The following is a 21,510-nucleotide window of genomic DNA, read 5'->3' on the forward strand; positions in this document are numbered from 1 at the left end:
AAGGTTTGTGTTTTGTTCTTTATAGGTGTCACCAAAGGTCCCTCCAAATTTGTGGTTTTTCGTGATGGGGCGATTTATTCATTATAGAAGACACATTCTTAGTTGTATGACTGGAGCCTCCCTAATGTACTGCTCAGTGCTTGGGAAAGAGGGGTGTGTGTGTGTGTGTGTCTGTCTGTCTGTTGCCATGGTGACGTTGATGCAGGTGACTTGGAAAGAAGCAAAACCTGCAGATACTCCCCAAAGGTGCCTGAGATAGTCTCCTCAACACTAACTCCTGCATACACATACATACATACACACCAGCTGGAGCCCCTCCATTTAATCCTACATTGGTTACGGATGCGTGTGAGAATCGCATCTCAGGCTGAACAACCTTTATGAACGTACAATTGACTAAAAGGGATTCCTACAATGATCAGCCTGCCATAGTTGCATGAGAAGAGATCATCTACTTCATTGATCCGCATATAAATCATTTATTCATTTTAAATTTCACAATGGCAGTACAGGAACAATAAGCAGTGACATTCAGAAAATAATCAGGTGATCAATAATAAATTCCACTGGACCCAAATTGGGCATTGACCCAGTTTGACAAGGAAAACACCACTCAATGGTTGACAATGACTTATAGCAGCAGCAACCTAGGGAACCTTTTCTGTTGTTTGAGGTAGACATAAAATGAATAACCACCACACATGACTGGAAATGTACATATGGAGCATCTATTTTGAAAAGGAGAATGTGATTGACAATGCCAAAAATAGATTTTTTTTATTCTGTCAATCCCACAAAGGTGTACATCAGCAAAGAGAAAAAGCCAAGCGCTGATGGCAGATCTGTACAGTGTGAAATCCTGAATGATGTCTCTCAATGTGATCAGCCAACCAGGACAGGAACAAAGGCAGGAGACACCAGTGAAATCAAACAGGGCGTTTTTTTCTAATCAGGTGTGGCTGACGGAGTATCTGCGAGAGGCTTGTCTGTTTCCATGACAATAGGTGTGATGACAAGCTGGTCGCTCATGGCGGCGGCCGCCTGAGACTCCATGTACTTGTTGAGGAGTGGGATATGCTTGAAGTGACGACGGGCCATCACATGCTTTTGTTCAATCCTGCGGATGAACGTCTCAGCATACGCCTGAACAAACACACACACATGAAGGATATTAATTCTGATTCAGTTGGAACATTTTTGGATGCTTGGCTGCATGGACACACAAGGATGTTGCTTTTGCAGGTAGTTCAATATTTGCAGAGTGTTTAGCAAGGAATAGCTAGGGAAATCAAAGTATAAATCCATTTCCACATGAGGGTTATTACTTTATTTTAAAAGTAAGTCATTATATGAAAACGGCCAATGTTTACAAATTAGTCTGACATATAAACTTAATAACATATTGTGTATAATACTATTAAACCCAAGCAAAGAATGAACAAAATCCTTAGCAGAAGGGGAAAAAAAATCAATCAGTTATTTGAGTCACTCCCGTAAAAGACCCTGGGGTGTCAGGATCTGGGACCCAGCTATACAGTATATGGATAGGAACAGCCTGGGGAGGTCAGCAGTCCACCACAGGACACATATAAACAGATAACCACTCTCACACCAGCTTACATGTGGGGACAATTTAGAGTCACCAGACTGAACTAAAGAAAGGAAACCCACATCAAACCATACAAAGTTACACAGACACATGTGATACTGAGCAAGTTTCGAAAGGATTACATAAGATGAAAGTCAATATTTTATCAAGGGACCTCATGAAAAAACTGGAAGTATTGGGAAGCAATAACAAAACGTACTGTGTGTTTGTGCAACTACAGCCACAGTCACTTCCTAGACAGGTCAGAGGATGACGCCAGAATATAGAACAGATTTTATGTTCAGTATATAAGTATGACTTCCCTGTTGTTTTAAACGCATATAATTGTAAAAATGAGAAGCAATAAATTAAGTATGTGTGATGTTTTGAATCCTATGGTTTTTGCTGCTTGTTTTAAATCCTACTTTACAGGGGCACAGCTTTCTATTGACAAGGTTTGATAATGTACCATCGAAGTACTCCTCTTGAAGAAGCAAATTCATGCAACCCATCTGTGTCATCCGTCTTGTAAAAAAACTTTGAATTTTTTTTTGTTCCCCCAAAGTTACACTAAGGGCATTTGGTTGTCATTTTGTTGAGGTGGTTTTTACCTGGTTCCGTGTTTTGATTCTAGTAATTTTGTTGGAAAGAAATTTGCACACTTACATTTACACTCTTTTGATATTTGTACTTGTTGTCATTTCCTGCTTTTTGTCCTGATGCAACATTTAAATGACTTTTAGATTTTGAATCAATGTGTGAAAAAAAATACTTTAATATTTAGTAGAATATTTAAAATGACAGCTGTATTCAACAATGTCAAATACATTTAAGGTTAATACATAAAATGTCAGAATATCACAGTTCCAGTAACTAAAGATGGCAAGTTTAGAGAGAATGGCAATCATTAACTTCAAACTCTATAAAATATATATTTTAAATGCTAACTATTTTAGAGCAAGGACACCTAATTTGAGTGACTTCAATGGGACGAATTATTGTTGGTAGTATTTTTGAGGGGAAAAAAACCCTGCCACACAACTACATTTCAACATTTTTAAAGTGATAGCTTAAAGTAAATACATCATGTGATTACATGAACACATCAGAGCTATTCTTAGACAAACCTTATGGATGTGTTCCACGTTCCAGTGTGCTGAAACTTCTTCTTTAGCCAGGAGGATGCAGTTCCAGGGGCTCCATTCGATCAATCGCTGCCAGCGAACGAACACTAGGTCCTGCAGGTCCCTGGAGGTCTGAAGTGCTGAGCAGGAGTCCCACAGCGCCTCCACCAGGTAACGCATGTCCTCAACCTGCCACCACAACCAGCTTTTAGAAATGGCATTGGAATTCAACAAACAAGGAGAACTAGGTGAACAAAGAAAACAAAAGAAATCTAGAACATAAGAAACGAAAAAATGTTAAACTAAGTGTCATCTATATTAAGGTTTCCTGATAAAAGAGTAGAAAAACGAGTCAAATAAAATAAGAAAATTAGTGATCAAGAAAATTGCCAACAAAAGATGCAAAAGAAAAAGAACGGTGACCTGCAGCAGGAAGGGGATCTTGGACTCCTCGTTGAGCATCAGCTCATCAGCCCTGAGACGCTTCAGCATGTTCTTATAAACCAAGAGGTCAGGCCTTGATCTCCCGATGTTGTCCAACCTCGTGCAATCGCGACAACGGTGATTCTGCCGGATGCTGGCTGACCAGCTGAAGTCTGCAGAGCGCAGGTAGCGATTGCAGCTGAGGCAGAGAAACACATCATTCTTGAGCTGGGCTGGGTCCTGAGGAACCTGAGTGATAGAGAATTACATGAGAAGATTATGGATATGATTTATGAATGACCACATACATCCAAGCAACGCCACTCACTTTCAGCAGCTGAGCCACCTCTGGGTTGAATGCTGGGATTTTAATGTACTGGAGAAATAGAGTGGAGATCCTGGACCTCAGACCCTCCAACTTTACCGCCTTAATTCCACGCGTGATCATGTCCACCTCCCTGTCAATCAGCTCCACAATATCCCAGGTCAGCTGACACGTGTGCTCCTACCAGAGTACCATGGGTCAGAACATCAAGATCAAAGCAAGCATCTGTTTGCGCTGAGTGGTGCCTTACCTCGACTGTGCTTTTGAGAGTCATTAGGTCCAGAAGTCTCTGCTCTTTGCTCACATCGGAGAGTGTGATATTGCCGTAAAGATCCCGCAATTCTCTTGCTCTGATTGTGTTTGGTGTGTCCATCTCAATATATCGACCGTCGGCTGCTCGCCACTGATAAGGGGCTGCAGCCTACACACATTAAACACACAAGCAAACATTCATTTTACTTTGATCGTCCATTTACTTTTATTGATAACTTGGCCTGGCGAAAGGAAAAAGGACAGCTTTACTGTGATTATTCCGAGAGTCATTATTCTCCAAAAGCAGTGCAACATAAATCCTTTTGGGCTCTAACTTGGCCACAAGATTCACTTTCTAAATGAAAACAAGATGACTGGCTGGCATGCATTACTGGAATGGATTGTAGATTTAAAAAAAAACACTTTTCCAGGGTGGTTGTAGAAATGCTGAGTTTTAGTGTTCTCAGTCACAATCCATTAAATTCTCTCTGGCTTCCAGTCTTGCTCAAATAATTATCACTTATCATGGCATCCAAACTGCAAGGTCTGCCTCTTCTACCACACAGTAGAACACCCTTCTGTTATATTTATGGTCTCTCCGGGAGGGATGGAAGACACTATAAACTACTGTGCAGTACTAGTCTTCTAACATGCTCATACACACGGCAAGTGAGGTACATGTTGCATAATTTCAGCTTCATCTGATTTATCAGATGGCGCTTTTCATTCTGGTGTAATATTCTAAATTCAGGCAGAGCACAAACTTTGCAAGCAAAAGTAAATGGACATGTGAACGGTTATACATCTTAGGATCTACAGTAATCAGCATGCTCTTTTTTTCTCCCTAAACAGAAGGTGAATCTATCTTGTTTATGGGCTGCAGCCATTTCTTTTAGTTTTGATGCATGGTAAAATGTTCTGAGGACTGAAAACTGATGGCTGGCTTGCAATATAAATCCAACAAAGCAAACCTTGTTCAGGAAGTGCCTGACAGCTCTAATGTTGTTTTTGTTTTGAGTCGCAATCTCATGCCATCCAATTGTTTTGATATATTCCGTCTCCTGTTCCAGCAGCGAGCAGAGGGCAGCTTTCCTCTCCACTCCTCGCATGGTGGACTTGATCTTTTGCTCTTGCTCGCACCTCCACTCTGCGTCACACACACACACACACACACACACACACACACAAGTTTCACCATGATTCATAACAAATGAGCGTCATTGTTAGGTGATGCACGTACTCTCCAGAGCATGGTACAACAGGTTTATATCCTCCTTGGTCTGTGGGTTCATCCAGCGACGTCTTCTGTCCTCTTGTTCCACTTCCTTCTCTTTCCTTCTCCTCTGCTCCTGCATGTCCAGCCAGGCCAGACGCAGGTTCCGCTGCCTCCTCAGCCGCTCCACAGCCTGTGTGGACAGCCAGCGGCGAGCGTAGGACTGTAAACAGATGACCTGGGAACAGCAGAAGAGAGCAAACAAATAAACATGTGTGCAGTGCTGGGGAGACTTCAACTACATGTAGTAGCTACATAACAAGTGGCTTGAAATCACTGGTAGTTTAACTGCATTAGTATTTTTGCATTGCATCAACTGACTTAAATTACGATACGACCAATTATTCTGAAATATGTTCCTGATAATTTCTTTATTGAAGTTTCTAATCAGTACAGTCACTGTACTCTCCTCCTTACGCAATCAACTGTGCGCCGCAGCACTCCTGAAGTAGTGGTTCTCCCAATTACAACAGTTTCGAGTGGTATAAAAAAAATAAACTAAAATATAATCAAAAGAAAATATAAACAGAAAAGTCACCAGAAAGGAGTTGCGTTCATCAGCGTTTAGCTGATGAAGTCCTCATTCATAAAAGGTTTATTGCTGTTATCTTTATTGTTTCTTTGTTATTAGTGGAGTTAACAAAATACAAAAAAGAAACTGATGCTGATTTCAGATGAAATAGCCTGAATTGGGACCAGAAAGAATACCAAAAATACCGCTGCAAAGAAGGCAGAGTTCGGTGAATGCATCGCAACCTGCTCTAGTAAACCGTTACGTTGAGATGGACCACTTTAATTGAATTAAGTGAATGAAAATGCTAAATGAAAAATGAAATGTTTCGTATGAACATGTCTGGAAAATCAGCTCTTAGATATTCCTGAAGTGCAAAACACAAGAATCAGTGAACTAAGTTAATAAGACAGTACATGCCATTTTTAACTTGTGCAGCCACTCATTGTTGCTAGGATACGCCTTTGGCATTTACTTATGATTATTAAAAAAATGGACAAATGTGGAGAAGTGAGTAGTTGAACAAAACGTACAACTGTTTCTGGTATTGCTAAAAAGTGATGCACCATAGCGACTGATCCTTTTAACATCGGTCGATAGGTTGGTTGAGCACAGACTTAACTAGCGCTAATGACTGAAGTGTATCTGAGCAAGTCACAGCAATCCTGCAGACCAAGAAGAGCATCCTGGAAAGAGGTTGTTTTCCAACTTGGACAGGAACAGAGATGAATAAGGCAGGGTGGTTTCTGAGCCAGAGAGGATGTGAAAATGTTCTATTCTCTTTGTGTTTGTTCTGTCTTCCTGTGGTAGCAGGGTCAACGACCACATTGAGAGAGTGATTGTTTTCTTTGGCCCATACGGCAGTAGCTTGACACAGAGCACAGATATTATGTCTGAATACAGTTTGCTTTGTTCCACCTACGGCCTTAAGTCTCAGGTTGTGATACTCCTCAGCAGTCTGGTAACGTCCAGGCGTAATGAGTCTGTCTTCACGACCAGGGATGTAGCAGCCGATGCCTGTAATCTGTGTTGCAACGCTGACCGGACACTGGTCATACTGAGTCCTCACTTCCACAGTCTGTGATCGGAAACAAAGAAAAAAGATTTTTTTTTTTTTTTTTTTACAAATGCATGTATAGAGGGAGATGGAACAACCCCCTGCTGAGGTCAAGGCTTCAGGATTCATGAACATTTTACATTTCCCAGCTTGGTGTCACTGCCCGATGATGAAAAAGGCGATGCCAGACTTTTAATTATCAGTGACCTTTTAAAGTCTGGAACCAGGTTATGCAGATATAACACAATGCTGATTTCACTGCAGCCAGTGTTGGTAATGAAGCCAACGCAGCTGAAGAAGGGCTGAGATGGAAAGTTCAGTTGAGGAAGGAAATATCTTACATTGAAGCGACTACAACAACCTCTGCTTTCAGTTTACACACATGAGGGGACCAGTGACATTTCGTGCACAGAGAAAACGTCATCCTAGCACCTGCGTCTGGATATCCCAACAGATTTGAAGAAAATGCCCCTCACTATATGGAGTAGAGCCCTTATAGCAGTGATTCTGCTGCAGGTCCTCTGCTAGATGTCAAAGTAACTCCTACCATCTTAAACACCTGAGAAAACTCATTTTACGTATTTTATTTTTCTCTGGTAATATAAATAACCTTGTCTGGTGGGTCAACTACAGCTTACCAATCTACATATTGTTCAATAGAAGCGTTAAGCACAGCTACCTTTAGTCAAATTGAATCCTTTAGTACCTCATAACTTTACATGTTTACAAAGTATGAATGTGACCATGTTTCGTGATGTGACATGTGAACAAGATTTGTGTACCACATAACCAGTTTGTTATACAAACTATTATAATTTCTAAAACTCTGAGGCTGAATTTCTCTGGCAAAGTAAAAACTGGGTATATGAATTCAGAACGCCTAGTTGATAATCCATCACTGACAAATATCAAAGTCAAGATCTGAAGGCGTTGATAACCGAGATAGCGCAGTGACAACATCATCAGTAGGTCTGTTGTTAATTAAAAACAAAGCTTGTTAGAGAGATGCAGGCGTGAACCCTGCTTGTCTGCTGGTGTCTGGTTCAAGGAACTCGTCATACGTTCAGTAATTAGATTGTTTCATTTGCACGCTGGATTCATGTTCTGTCTCATGCCTGAATGCTGTGTCCAGTCATTTTTGACCTTTCAATGATGCACACACACGCACCTCCAGGCACACGCACATGCAGGTTTGTCTTGTCACACCATCTATGTGCGATAATGCTTTCCCCAGCCTCTCTCTCACCCTATACCTAACCATCCAAAACACATGGCTAAACTTACCAGGACTCGGAACCAAACTTACACCTCATTATAATGACCATGTTGCTTTGAATCCTCAAATTGAGACCATGTAGGGTCCGGCAAAAGAAAACCCACAAAGGCATAAGGGCCTCACCAGGAGGTGTTTTTCCCCAAATTAGTCCTCACTAGGATAGATAAGCTTAAACACACACACACATATTCACACACACGTGCAGTTGTAGTCATCTGTTTTGGAGTGATACGATTGCATGCTCTACAACTATTGCGCTGAGAAGTTATTCACTTGGTTATGTATTAAAGTCCTTCCTGAGCCACCACGGTGGTAAAGCTTCACAACTGGAAGCTTTACTACTAATGAAAAAATACTACAGTTGATCCGTGTTTTACCTGTGTGTCACGCCTGAAGACTTCCACGTTCTTAGGTGGTCTCTTTTTGGGGACAGTCTGGATGCCTGCATTGTGGTACACTGCCCCTGTCAGTCGGTGTCTGTAGCCGCCCTGAAAAGGCTTCTGCTGGCGCGCACGCTCAATCTCCACCACCACGTCCTTTGCTGTACCATCGTCTAAGTTAGTCAGAGGGACAGAAGCATGTAAGATGCCTTCCATAAGCTCTATTCACCGGCGTTACAGAAACATTTAGACAAATTTATCAATTAAGTCATAAAATCAATTTAAAATGGTCACGAGCAATACGGAGAGATTTCTCCAGCACGTCTCTGCTCTGTAATTTTTCTTTCCCACGTACTGAAGATTTATGATTTTAACACAGGGTTTATTTTGGTAAACAAAAGTATTTATCCAGATAGGTGAGTTAACCACTCTCATTACTCATATTTAATGCATTTTAATTTAAATTACTTGGTTTTCATTGCAGCCCTAAATGCAATGTGACTAACCGCTTTGCACCCTGACTGTGATAACATCAGGCATGTTGTATGGCTCTCTGGGTTGAGGTGGGATGAGAGGGTGGGTGTCAGGGTCCACCGAGCTCATTTCCATCGGGGTGGAGCTGTGAGGAAGGACACCAAGTCCCATGAGACTCTGCTCTTCCTCCACCACTTTACCTGCAATTTAAAGGAGACAACGATTGTGACGTTGTGGTCATTGAATATCAGTACTCGTAATACAAATATTGAGTTGTTGCTCAGGTAAAAACTCTAAAGGCACTAGGGCACAGCATACCTCAGCCAAACCACTCATTTCAATTTACATTTTATAATATATTTCTGCACTGTTAGCGTTGTTCATTATATAGAGCAACGAGTTAACTTGGCCCACAGATGGCAATGACATCATCTATAGCACGGAGAAGACGCAAAGAAGAGTCCAACAGCAGGAATGGATGAGAAAACCTTCTAACAATTGGTAAAGCCACATTTTTCACCACAGTCACATGGAATTCATTTATTAAAACGACTTGTGTTCATTCTGATTTGTCAAGACGTCCAATATCTTCTTGCTTCATTTGGAGCTCACCACGTGTCTGTCAGCCCATTGAGTATCAACGTTGGTAAATCCAAGCTCACCAGCGGAACACCACCAACATCAAGTCCCTTCTATATTAGTACACTAATATAAATTTAGTGTACTAATATAGAAGATTAGTACACTAATATAAATTCTATTGAAATTCTATTGAAATAGGTTTTAAAGTTATTCTGTTTACAAAAAAAACAAACAAAACAACGAAGCGCAAAAATAAGTGACCTTCGCCAACAACTGATTTGTAAAGTTCTTCATTCATCAGTATGTCCTGCCTTAACAGCATGATAAAAATACAAATGTTGTGCAATTCTGAGTCCATTTATGCCTAACTATTAGATTCCCTTCAGAGGAAAACCTTTCACTTTGTTATCTATAATCGTCAAATATGAGTGAAACTGTAACTGACTTCTCAAGGCTGCTGGGATGAGTTTGCTCTTTACTGTGCCACTAGGTTTTCTTACAGTAACTGCCATGCTCAGTTCAGCCAACTACAGGAAGAAAAATGCAAGTACACTCTTGTATTCTTAGCAGAAGGGAGGAGCTTTAGTCAGCTCCTGCTTTCGTGACCATGCTGTTAAACACAATAAGTGGAAATAATCACGTCTTTTATTATATTGGGCAAATGCATGTTGTGTACTTGGGTACTGACCTCCATCCTCATGTACAGTATCAGCGCTCTGTTCATTTTCCATCCATCCAACCAGCCACTACACAGGTGATGTACTATTCCGCAATTTTATGATGCATGACAAGTCTGGTCAGATATACAGTCATCTATGCCATTAGTCAACTCGATTTGTGACTTTCATGTTTTAGACAGCGGCCGCTTTTATCAGTCATCAAAAACAGGGCTTTCATGTTTTGATAAGAATGCCTTCGTACGTTTTGTTGGATTTATACAGATGCAGTTGATGTCAAGCATGTGATCCAGTTCATGGATACAGTCACATTTGATGAATGATGTGGTTCTGTTGATAACAAAACCAAGAACCAAGACATTTTCCTTCCGTGAACCATGGCTTTTGACCTCTTGGCTCTGTTGATACTTTCTAAAGGACTGTTATGACCTACCATTCAGAGAAATCTGTAAAATCTCAGATGGAACTTTGAGCTCTGCGCCAAGGTAACGCTTTAGTTCTTGAATGCTGAAACCAATGTTGAAGGCCACAGTCATCACATGCCCTCCAGGAACGAGCACCACCTTCACTGTGTGAATATAAAAAAAAAAATCCAAATCAAACTTTTCTGAATGGTTTTACAGTGTAAAGTAGAAGTATTTGTTCAACACGGACCATTGTTGGATTTTGAAGTCAGTTTTCTCACCTGTAGCTGTTGAGTTCCCGTCATTTTCTGTCTGCAGATCATCTCGGAGCTGTGCAGGAAGATTATCTATGGTGCTCTCATCTTCAGACTGTTCGGTAACTTTTGGCGTAAAAAGGTTTTGGCACATTCTTTAAGTCATTCAAGCAAACTCTTCATTGATATCGAATTAAAGAAAAAACGGAACCATATACTGTTGCAAACTTGTACTTTTCCCTCACAGTCAGAAAAAAAAAATTCACACAGTTTTGTGTCTTTGATCACAGTGTTAAGTACAATACCTCTCCTTGTAACTGAACTCACGAAATCCCCAGCCTTTATTTACTTCATTTTTATTTTATATTTAATAATTTTGGCGATATACACGGGTATGTTTATATGCTCTGTTTCAGTTTACAAAAGGAACAAAACCTGAAAGTGTGGCTTGTTAACTTTCTCTTTGGTATTTCCCTCAATTACCCAGGTTATATATACTTATTGGTATTTTACTGTGTTCTGAATTTGAAATGGTCAGTATTCATATCATTCTTCTAAATGAATTAAATAAAAATGTCACAATTCCTGAAGCTGTCTCATCTTTTTCAGATTTATTTTCCAATGTGAAATAAAAAATTTAGACTGGTCACAACGGTTTTTAATCGGTGCATTCATTGCAGACGACTGGTGGTCTGCAGACAGTGTGTTACACCTGAAGTACACATCATAACTCCACTAGAAATGTACATGAAAGAGGAAGAATCTTGTATATGAAGGAAGTACTTTATCTTACTGAAACAATACTGCTTGAGGTGTCAGTATTCATTAGATTGGGTCTGTGATGTTTTGGATCAACCATGGTACTTCATATTTGATTTTAGCCGCTTCTGAGCCGCTGTGTTTGACCCACCTTTCAACATCCCAAATGCTTCTGCCAGCGAGACAACACTCACCTGAGGTCAACGTCGGAGCCGGAGTCGCCTCTTTCTCCTGTCCTCTGTCGTCCTCTGGTGGCGCCGTCCTTGATTCCTTCTCTTCTATTTGATTTTTTGTTACTTCATCATCACGTTGTTGCTCCTCGAACATACTTTCCGAAGTTACTACACAAGCCTGGTAACTTTAGCAACGCAGCTAAAGGCTATACTTTAGCTTTGTTGTGAGAGCCAATTGTCAGTAAGTAAATGGACGTTGTTGATTCTCTGCTGACACCCGGCGATGCCCTGTCGCGATTAAATTCATATGTAAAAACAAACAGGACGTTGCTTCGAGTTAAAAACACGACGTACAAAATCAACGGTGCAGGACAGAAACGTCCGTGTTGCTACACTTTCCCTAGCAACGTCAGTGTACACGTCGCTATGGCAACCTAATGACATGTCAGTGCGTTATTTCCTGGTATTTTTAAATGTAGCACAATGACATATTTGACACCTTAGAAACGATTTGTATGAGATGTCAGTCAGATGAGAGCTGCCTTGACTGAAGTCCAATTTTGCATCGGTCATATTTTCCCTTAGGTAATCAAATATCACATACTGATAGAGCAATAATTTTACGTTAAAGTGCAAAATGCCTCGCTAAAAATGTTCCATAAAACAGCAAAGACCTACAAACAGGTCATGAGCTGTGCCTGTGAGTCACTTCAGGATTTAATGGATCACACATGTCAGTCATCGAAGCATTTAAAGCAGCAGAAAGTCACTGTTTGTCAATAAAAAATACAGCAGATTCTGACATCAAAGTTTATCCTGAACGGGCTCCTGCAGCCACACTATCTTTATCAATTCATGGACTCGCGGTGTTGTTCAGTGAAGTCATGATTCTTTCACATGAACACAATTGGCGACGTCAAGCAGCGCCACAAACAGAACAGATCACGTATTGGAAATGTTTTGTGCAGACATATTTTTATAGCTTAATCGCTCAGAAATGGATGAACATGGTTCTTTCACAAGCACACCATCGGTTAAGGTGATGGTTCATCTTGGTAACACTGTTGATATCTTTAAATTCATTTATGAGCATCTGTGTCCTAAAATAAATAAATAAATATATATATATATATATATATATATATATATATATATATATATATATATATTGTGAAAGTCATTGATTATGATTTGAATACTAACTCACGCCCCATGTACTCAACTAATGTTTATATATGACAGCCCTGATAATTCCAATGGCAATATTTGAGTTACGCATTGAGCTTCTATTCCAGTCAGTGAGCCAGGGGAGGAGACACACTGGCTCCTGTAAATCTCCAATAATCTGCTGCCGGACACGCCTGGCTCCTCAGAGATCATCCGTGCCACAGTGGCGGTCGGCCAGTTTGGGTCAAATCATGACCTGTACTTGTCATGCCCAGGTATTCATCCATCCACGAGAGAAGTGTTGGTCAGGTGGAGTCATTAGGCAGAACAGCGACCCTCACATTGCACAATCACTCGATGGTGAACTGGAGGCTTTTATCTTTCTGTTTCAGACACCTGGATCTGTGAGATGTTCTGTCAAGTGCAAGCCATGAAGATGGTGATGAAATGTGTCTGCCATGGATGTAAAAAAGGTATGATATTAGCATGTGTCGCGTACATATAGAATCCGCTGTTAATGTCACAGAATTGATTTTTAATTTTAATTTTAATGGTAATTCAATAAACAGCTGCAGAACTTTATGGTCAACCTTAAGTCAGGGACTTCACTGGCTTTGTCTCTTGAATGCCAGGCCTTTGTGGTCACTGAAGAACAACAATTTGTCGTGTTATCATCACTGATACAAGAGTAAAAACATTTACATTTAAAATATTTTCAAATTGGGGTATCAGAATTTTGATGATTGCACTGCAGATGGGCCCTTGAGCCAAACCTCTGTGCCAGGGATGCGAGACGTGTTGGGCAAACTCTTACCATGGTTACTGTTGAGTCGGAAGGACAAGTACATAAATCACGTCTTCTCTGTGATACTAGATGTATGTTTAAGGGTGAGGAAATCCCTACAGAGTCATCACATTTTCTTTATTTATTTTGTCACTTATGTTATTTTGACTTCTATTCTATCACCAATGAGTTATGAGTACAACATGTATACGTTAACAATAGTACAAGCGCTGCTATATTATATTATTACAAAGAGAGTATATGAAACATTCTGCTCTCTCTCCTTTAAAACAAATCCATCAAGATAACACTTAAAAAGAAGACAATATACCCTAAAATTATGCTTTAATACAGTTATTTGACTTTTGACCGTCTGTGTTAAAATGTGCATCAAAGAGAAATCTACCTCCTTATTTCATGGTCAACAGCACAAGCCTGGTCCTACTTAAACTTTACATTGTTTGACCAAGTCCAAGATAGTGTATATGACCAAGATTTTTGGGACAGATGACTAAAGTCATTGTAATGGTCATGTTCTACTGTACTTTGACACTGACACCAAAGTCAGTGAGAGCGGCGGTGTTAGGGCTGCTTGAGGAATGGTAAATTATTTTGCACGCTCAGGGCTAAAAGACTAAACAAACAACTTGTGTAGCTGACAGTGACAGATCCACTACGCAATGATTGCTGTCCCATATCTGTCCATGGGCTAGTTCATGCTTGGTTGGGTAGAATGGGAAAATGATAGTTAACAATTTCATGGTTCTGTGATTGAAAGACTTGAATGGAACTTGTTGTACTAATATATCTACAACTAGTATATCTGTGTAAATTGCATTGAAGGGGAGGGTTACAGATTTGAATGAACATCTATGGATGTGTGTGGTAAAACAACTTCTCCACCCAAAAAAAGTTCATTACTAAGGTTGTGCATTTTGCACATTTTTATATGTTGTTGAAACATATAAAAATGGAAAAGACCAAAAGCAAAAAGTTTTATTGTCAGGAGCCAACGATGAAACGACTATGATGTGACTTGTTTGTGACTTATGTGGGCCAACACATCACCAAACTACCACCAGCTCATGTTTCCCAAAGAGGAGCAGGAATAAATAGATCTGATTGGTTTCAGGGAACAATAGACAGTGAACCTACCGGGTGCTTGATTCTGCGGGCTTAAGCCTCAAAGGCTTTTGGGATCTTAAATGTGAGATTCCTGTCAGACTGACCAAATGCCAGGCTTAGTTGACACAATAGCACATGTCTCCCTGCTGTATTTCAGGCCAACAGGCTTGGGGGGTCTGCAACACACCCCTGGCTGTGTCTCCTCGGCCAACATCAACTGACAATACATTATAAAACACTGCGAGTCGTTCGACCCACTCGTGGAACTGGTAACACCACAGTACAGGTAAGAAAGGTTCACTTTTTTAGTCAGATATGCTGTAATATTGATAAAAGAATGGAATTTTAAATCCATAAAGCTTATTGGGTTTGGTACTCAGAGTGAGGTGATGAGAGCGATATGACAAATGACTTGAAATTGTTGTGAAATGTCATCTCTGTTTACATTCCGCATCCATTTATGTGTAGTAAGTTTGATTGATCTGCAAAAACAAAGTGCCATCTTCAACCTTTTTCTGTCCTAGTTCATATTTGTACCATCTTTTTCCCTGGTATTCCTTGGTTAACTTGTTTAAATTCTAAATTCTGGAACAAAATTGTATTTTCAGTTTCACTTACATTGTGGAACAGGAGTGGCTGCAGCCATAACAATTGCCATCATGTCATGACGTGAGCGTATGACTTATCAAAACAAACAATTTCAAGTATTCAGGAGTCACACTGGAGGATCAAGTTCAGTTAAGCTCATTAGCGAACTGATCTGGGAACTAGTGGGAAAACATTTGTCGATTTCAGTGCGCCATGAATTAGTCATTACTAAAACCAAGCCAGTGCCATTTACATTTATCATTCAACACCTTTAAACTAACTATTCCGTTGAAAAGGGTAACTTGTAGTTCTAACCACAAAGCTGAAGTTAATTCTGATGCAGACCTGAGTTGATAACTTACTTACTAATATCTAGACGACAGTGTCATATGCTGATGGCGGCACTGTTACATTCTGTCAGTAAATGCACAATGACTGATGGTGATCTGTGCATTCTTTAATCTGCATTTAAAGGAATGAACATGTATGAGGAATACGGCGACGATGATCTCAACAACTACATTATCCAGCTCGATATCCAAGAGTCATGCCAAAATGCGTTTCTGAAATCTGCGGCCAGGTAATGGCCAAACTTCACCGCCTTGTTCTGCCACTGAAAGTGGTTCAACTCAGCTGATTTGTAATTGTGTCTCTTCTTTAATGCTGTTAGTTTAGAAGCTCCCACAGATGAGAACCTTCGAGTCCTTGCAGCCATTGAACAAGGTATGCTTGATATATACTTTTTTTGGAGGAGGTGGTGGAAAAGTGCTGCACTAGGTAGTTTACTCTGTCGTTCATAACATACTGTCTTGTCCAGGTGAGGTGTCAGTTCTGAGAGAAATGCTGCAGTACACCTTTGCCTTCAGGGAGAGTGACAGTCATGGCTGGCTTCCTCTTCACCATGCTGCATCTCAACCAACTCTGGAGGTTCTAGAAACAGTCTTGACACGTAAGTGCATAATCTTCCAACAAAGAACCCGCCTGGCTGCTTTAACATAGACGCATTAGGGTTCGCATTAAAGCGCCATGATATAAAGCCGCCGAATACTCTGCATGTCTGACAAATTCCAAAAGTTCTCTCAGTCCAGAAGAATGTGTGATATCTTTGACCGCTCTTCGTGCCGGTGGCAAGGTGAACGGGGCCCACAGGCTCACCTGCCGTGTCGAACACAGCTGACGGTTTGAGGCTGCTTTCAGGAATGCACACTTGTGTTTGTGGCAGTGGCGGCTCAGGGGATCAGTCTGGAAGAGAGGACAGGCGTGGGCGGAGAAACAGCACTCACCCTGGCAGTCAAAGCTGGACTCGGGAAGAACGTGAAGAGCCTTCTCAAGCATGGAGCTTCCCCTGACTGTACCAACAGCAAGAATGAGTCTCCACTGCTTCTGGGTACCCCATGTCTCGACACCACCTTTTCATGTCTGATACTGATACCACAACCGCAAAGTATCAACTCATACTGATACCAATCTGATGCCATCTTCCCCTGTCTCAGTTTATAGCAATGGTTACATCATAATGTTCTGCATATGTTCTGCTCAGAGTAGACCAGACCTGGGCAAAGTGCGGCCCGGGGGCCATATGCGGCCCTTTTCCTGTGTTTTTGCGGCCCTCATGAGGTCGGACTAAAACTATACAACTGATAAGTAGTCATTTTTCGGACTACTTTTTTTGTCTTGTTTCTTTCTTAGCATTACTATTTCAAGAATGATTATAACATGTTCAGGACTTAAATTTCTTTTCATCTGCCATTTTAGTGAGTATTTTTTGTTCCTCAAAATACATGAAAAGAAAATTGAAAATATATATTCTAATTTCCTTTTAATATTTCATAGATATTTTTGCTCTAGTTTCATTATTTATATTCAACCTAAATTGCATAATTGCCTAATAAATGCAATATTTTTATAGGTTTCATGCCATATTTGCACTTAATATCTTTGCTTCCATTGAATGGTTCGTTCTTTGTTACGTAAGATTTTTTTTGTCCCGTCATGTTTCTTAGTCATCGCCGCCTTCCTTTTGGCATGATGGCCCCTCACTACTGTCACAGTTTATAATGTGGCCCTTTAGGAAATTTAACTGCCCACCTCTGGAGTAGACGCTACGTCCCAGACAAGAATTTTCAATTTTAATGTCTTGACTCCAAACATTGCAGCGGTGAGGGCAGGGTCTTTTGAGTTGGCCAACATGCTGGTTTCTCACGGAGCTTGGGTTGAGCAAGTCTGCAGAAAGAGATGGACCGCCATGCATGAGGCTGCCAAGATGGGACATGTGGACATAATGATGCTTCTACTGAGGAACGGTGGACGGGTGAACCAGAAGGACGTGATGGGGGTGACACCACTCGCCGTAGCAGCCGAGCAAGGGCATTTCCACATTGCAGAAATTTTGGTGAACTGTGGTGAGTCTGAACTGTACTGAGTCACACAGATGAATTTCTGTAATTCTGTTCTAGAGTTAGCTACTCACTCCTCTCGTCTGTTTAGGAAGCAGAGTGAACTCTCAGGCCTGTGATGGAGAAAGTGTCCTCCTGGATGCCGCAGGGTCAGGGAACACAGCCTGCATCAAGATGCTGCTGGATAATGGAGCCAATCCCAATCTGCCCAGCGTCACTGGACATCTGCCCATCCACAAAGCAGCATATGCAGGACACTACGAGTGAGTGAACAAGCCTGCAGGCTCTTGGTCATCATTCATTGAAGCGCCATTACAATTGAAAGTGGACCCATTCCTATGTGGCTTAAAGGCTCTTTCTATAAAGTATTTCCGCATAAATGGTTTCTTCCTTTCCTACGAGGCAAAAATAAATCAGCCTCCACCACCTTGACCTACCCTTCCTTCCTGGTCACACCTGTCCTCTTCATGTCCTCCTTCGTGTCCCACATAAGCCTGACAGATGTCTCCACTCGTTCCACCCCGCCTGCACTCTCCTCTTCACCTATGTTTCATCTCTAGACATTGCATTTTGAATGATCCCAATTTCTTCAGTTCAACCTTTTTCTCTACCTTTGTTCTGTCCCCAACTCTAGTTCATACCTCCTCCTTTCTTTACAAATCACAATATCATGTACACATGACAAAAAAAATGTGGCATGTATTTCAGTCAAATACGTTCATGAGTTAAACTGTCCATTAAAAAGGCAAGTAACATTTGTGGCAAACAGTTGAATTACCTCTGCATCTTTTGATAGTAAAACTCAATAAAACCATTAATAATTCTTATCTCATCTTCATTCTTCTTCTTCTAAGTTCTTAATGTTGGTTGGCATGAAGAGAGATGTTTGGTGATGAAAAAGTTGCTTTGATATTCAATGTTACTATGGTTCTCCTCAAATACGCGTGCTGTACCTGCAAATATCCAGTGTATCTGCTCATGTTGTATGTTGATATTACATGTAATAGCCTTGCTCAGCAGTGTCAACTCATTAATGGATGAGTGCTGCTGTCTAAACTATGTCGATATCATTTGACACGCTGGTGTCGTAATTTTCCTTATTTTCTGTGTTTCTTTTTCTGTATTTCTCTCAGAGCCCTGAAGATGTTGATTCCTTTGACCACGAAGAAGGCCATCAAAGATGCAGGTCAAAGCCCGGTCCACTCTGCAGCAGAGGGCGGTCAAGGCCGGTGCCTGACCCTCCTGCTGTCCTGTGGCTTTGACGTCAACTATCGCATGAACACCAGGAACTCTGAGAACTACAGGGACTTGAGGAAAAGCGCTTTGTACTTTGCCGTCTCCAATGGCGACGTGGAGTGCGCCAGGATACTGTTGGCAGCTGGAGCCAAGACAGACATGGACCCTCTGTGCTGCCTCCTGGTGGCGGTCCGGTCGGGACGTTACAGGATTGTGAAACTGCTTCTGGCGGCCAAAGCAGATGTGAACTGTTACTTCAGGGTGGTGAGCGACACAGTGTTTCCTACGGCTTTACAGTACTGTCTGAAGGATGAGGTGATGATGCGGCTGCTGCTCAACAACGGATACCGGGTGGAGCAATGTTTTTACTGTCACCATGACGACACCACCTGTTTGGCAGAAGAGCGAGAGGAGAAAATTAGTGTAAGTGGCACCACACTACTCCAGGTCAATCGCAAAGACAAAAAATGTTCCTGAACTCCCTTATATTCTCTCCTCCAGTTCTGCGAATTCATGAGTCTCTGCTGTCTAGTTCATCTGTCCGGGTTCGTGGTCCGGATTCTCCTCGACTACGTAGGTCATGTCCGGATCTGCTCTAAACTGCGACTCCTTCTGGAGAAGCAGCACGAGTGGTCTGAAATACTCAGTACTCTTGGTGAGTGAGTCAGTCCACATCTTTTTATTCACGCCACGTTTTTCCATTATCACTGATGTTGAAGAAGAAGAGATTTTTTTAATTAGAATGTTGTCGAATGTTATCTATTCTTTAGGCAATAACAATACAATATGTAATCAGACATCAAAGTGTAGTACAGAAGGCACTGGCCCCAAATCTGGCTGGCCCTGATTCAATATGTCAACAATTAATGAAACAATTCATCGTGGAGCTGAAGGGAGCTGTTTACAAGTAGAAAGCTTCAGCAGGTGGGGATGTTGTTTAAATGAAATGATTGAATCAGATTCCAAAAGTTCAAATAGAAACTGCCTCCTGTTTCAACCCTTGTTTCTTGTTGAAGAGTCAGAGATGCTTTCAGACACTTTCGCACCTTGTGTGATTGAATTTATTGCCGCTGCATCATGTAATGATTTATATAAGTGGTCTCCAACCCCGGGCCGGGGACCGGTACCGGTCCGTGGATCAATTGGTACCGGGCCACACAAGTTTTGTTTTCGATGACCATGATAGATCTTTTATTTTGAAAAACGTTTTATTTTGAAAAATGACAGGATTCGGTTAAGCCTCAATCACTTGAGAGCCAAAATGTTAACCACAAGCTCGCAAAAGTAGGAAACAGCCGTTTCTTTTCGAGGGGAAAAGGGCTCCGTCATGTTGCATAGAAAAAAGCTCAGGACTCACATTGATTTAACAATATGGCGATAAAATTTCATGCACTTTATATTTGGTTTTGTGGTGAATCTGTATGCTGTTTTGAAGGCATGTTTAAACGGTTCAAAGTGGCAACTTCATACCCCCCGGGCCACATTGCAATTGTCAAGAGTTGACCGGTCCGCAGTGTTTAAAATGTTGGGGACCACTGATTTACATCACTAGTTATATTGTACGCATATGTATTATCATAATATTGTGCAAAATATCAGACAATTATTATCTTAAATGGTTTGTAACCTTGCTTTCCAGCCAATCCTCGCTCCCTCAGACACCTCTGCAGGCTTAAGATCAGAAGACTTTTGACTCTGAAGAGACTGAACAATCCTGACATCATGAACACAGACACTTTCCCTCCAGGAATCAGGAGTTTCCTGCTCTACCAAGAGCTGGACCTCTACACTCAGGATGCCGAGAGGTTTGACAGGGAAAGCAGCTGAACCTCTGACATGCATTCTTTAGCGAGTCATTTCACATTACCCCAAAGGGCAAGTTCATACCAAGAAAATAAGGAGGGAAGTTTTGAACATGTCCATGTCAATCATATTAACATGATGCCATCATAGCCACATGGCATCTTCATGCAAATTCAGGTTTTGTACATTTTTAACTGTCACTTAGTCCATTTTGAATAAACAAATCCAGATCACGATTGTTTTATTGCATTTCTGGTCCATGTTTCTCTTGTCCCACTTGACATTGCTGGTCACGATCATCAGTCCACTTCATTACCAGTCTCAGCTTGCATGAGCGGCTTCTGGAGCACAAGCCAATGCCTGATGGTGATCGTTCTAGCTAGCATGCTGTAAATCTCTATCCTTGTCTACTTACTTTTTTGTCCATTTTAGTGGTTTTCACCAATCTAAATCTTTCTCTGAGTAATTGTTTTGATTTAGATTTTTTATCGTATTTATACTGTTTCCCTCTGATCATGCCTGACCAGGTGTTTGACTCTCAGATATTTGTGAATTCAATGAGCCACAACCCAAGTGTTAATTGTGTAGTACACCTCATCTTGTGAGGGTCTGGGGTTTGGATACAAACAGGTAGAATTGTTATTCCAGATTGAAAGAAGCACCACCCCAAATCTCCAACCTCTATCTTTCCTTTATGTGACGCCCCGCCCACGGCGGCAGGATATACAAAACATCTTTAAATTGAAAACCAACATGCAAGAGGAAGTCTTGCAAACCAATGTTATTTGACGCACTGTTATTTGCATATGTTGTTTATTCCTGCTCTACGGAGATGAAGTTGGCTGGTTTTAAACAGTCCTGTGTGATTCATTGCTGGGT

The 21,510-nt window shown here is 41.1% G+C and overlaps 2 protein-coding genes across 6 annotated transcripts; one reads left to right on the top strand and one right to left on the bottom strand.

Moving 5' to 3' along the window:
• Positions 1–515: 515 nt before the first annotated feature.
• On the bottom strand, positions 516–11,928 carry iqub (IQ motif and ubiquitin domain containing). Of its 5 annotated transcripts, none has more exons than XM_053885671.1 (13): positions 11,554–11,928; positions 10,628–10,726; positions 10,376–10,510; positions 8,716–8,883; positions 8,207–8,382; positions 6,419–6,574; positions 4,953–5,163; positions 4,684–4,859; positions 3,711–3,881; positions 3,464–3,640; positions 3,136–3,384; positions 2,716–2,901; positions 516–1,143 (listed from the first exon to the last, which is right to left on the bottom strand). In XM_053885671.1, the coding sequence occupies exons 1-13, from the start codon at positions 11,684–11,686 to the stop codon at positions 946–948; spliced, it is 2,235 nt and encodes a 744-aa protein (XP_053741646.1). In that variant the 5' UTR covers positions 11,687–11,928; the 3' UTR covers positions 516–945. The 5 variants fall into 5 exon arrangements, with proteins under 5 accessions (XP_053741646.1, XP_053741648.1, XP_053741647.1 ...); XM_053885673.1 differs by having other exon boundaries at positions 10,597–10,726; positions 11,554–11,689; XM_053885672.1 differs by having other exon boundaries at positions 10,597–11,702.
• A 1,059-nt stretch (positions 11,929–12,987) lies between these two features.
• LOC128771060 (ankyrin repeat and SOCS box protein 15-like) lies at positions 12,988–20,803 on the top strand. The gene is made up of 11 exons (XM_053886173.1): positions 12,988–13,172; positions 14,766–14,894; positions 15,671–15,776; positions 15,867–15,919; positions 16,014–16,145; positions 16,419–16,583; positions 17,353–17,598; positions 17,684–17,855; positions 18,726–19,251; positions 19,330–19,483; positions 20,468–20,803. The coding sequence occupies exons 3-11, from the start codon at positions 15,673–15,675 to the stop codon at positions 20,653–20,655; spliced, it is 1,740 nt and encodes a 579-aa protein (XP_053742148.1). The 5' UTR covers positions 12,988–13,172; positions 14,766–14,894; positions 15,671–15,672; the 3' UTR covers positions 20,656–20,803.
• Positions 20,804–21,510: the final 707 nt, after the last annotated feature.

Source organism: Synchiropus splendidus, chromosome 14, assembly GCF_027744825.2.
Source record: "Synchiropus splendidus isolate RoL2022-P1 chromosome 14, RoL_Sspl_1.0, whole genome shotgun sequence".
Lineage (NCBI taxonomy): Eukaryota > Metazoa > Chordata > Actinopteri > Syngnathiformes > Callionymidae > Synchiropus > Synchiropus splendidus.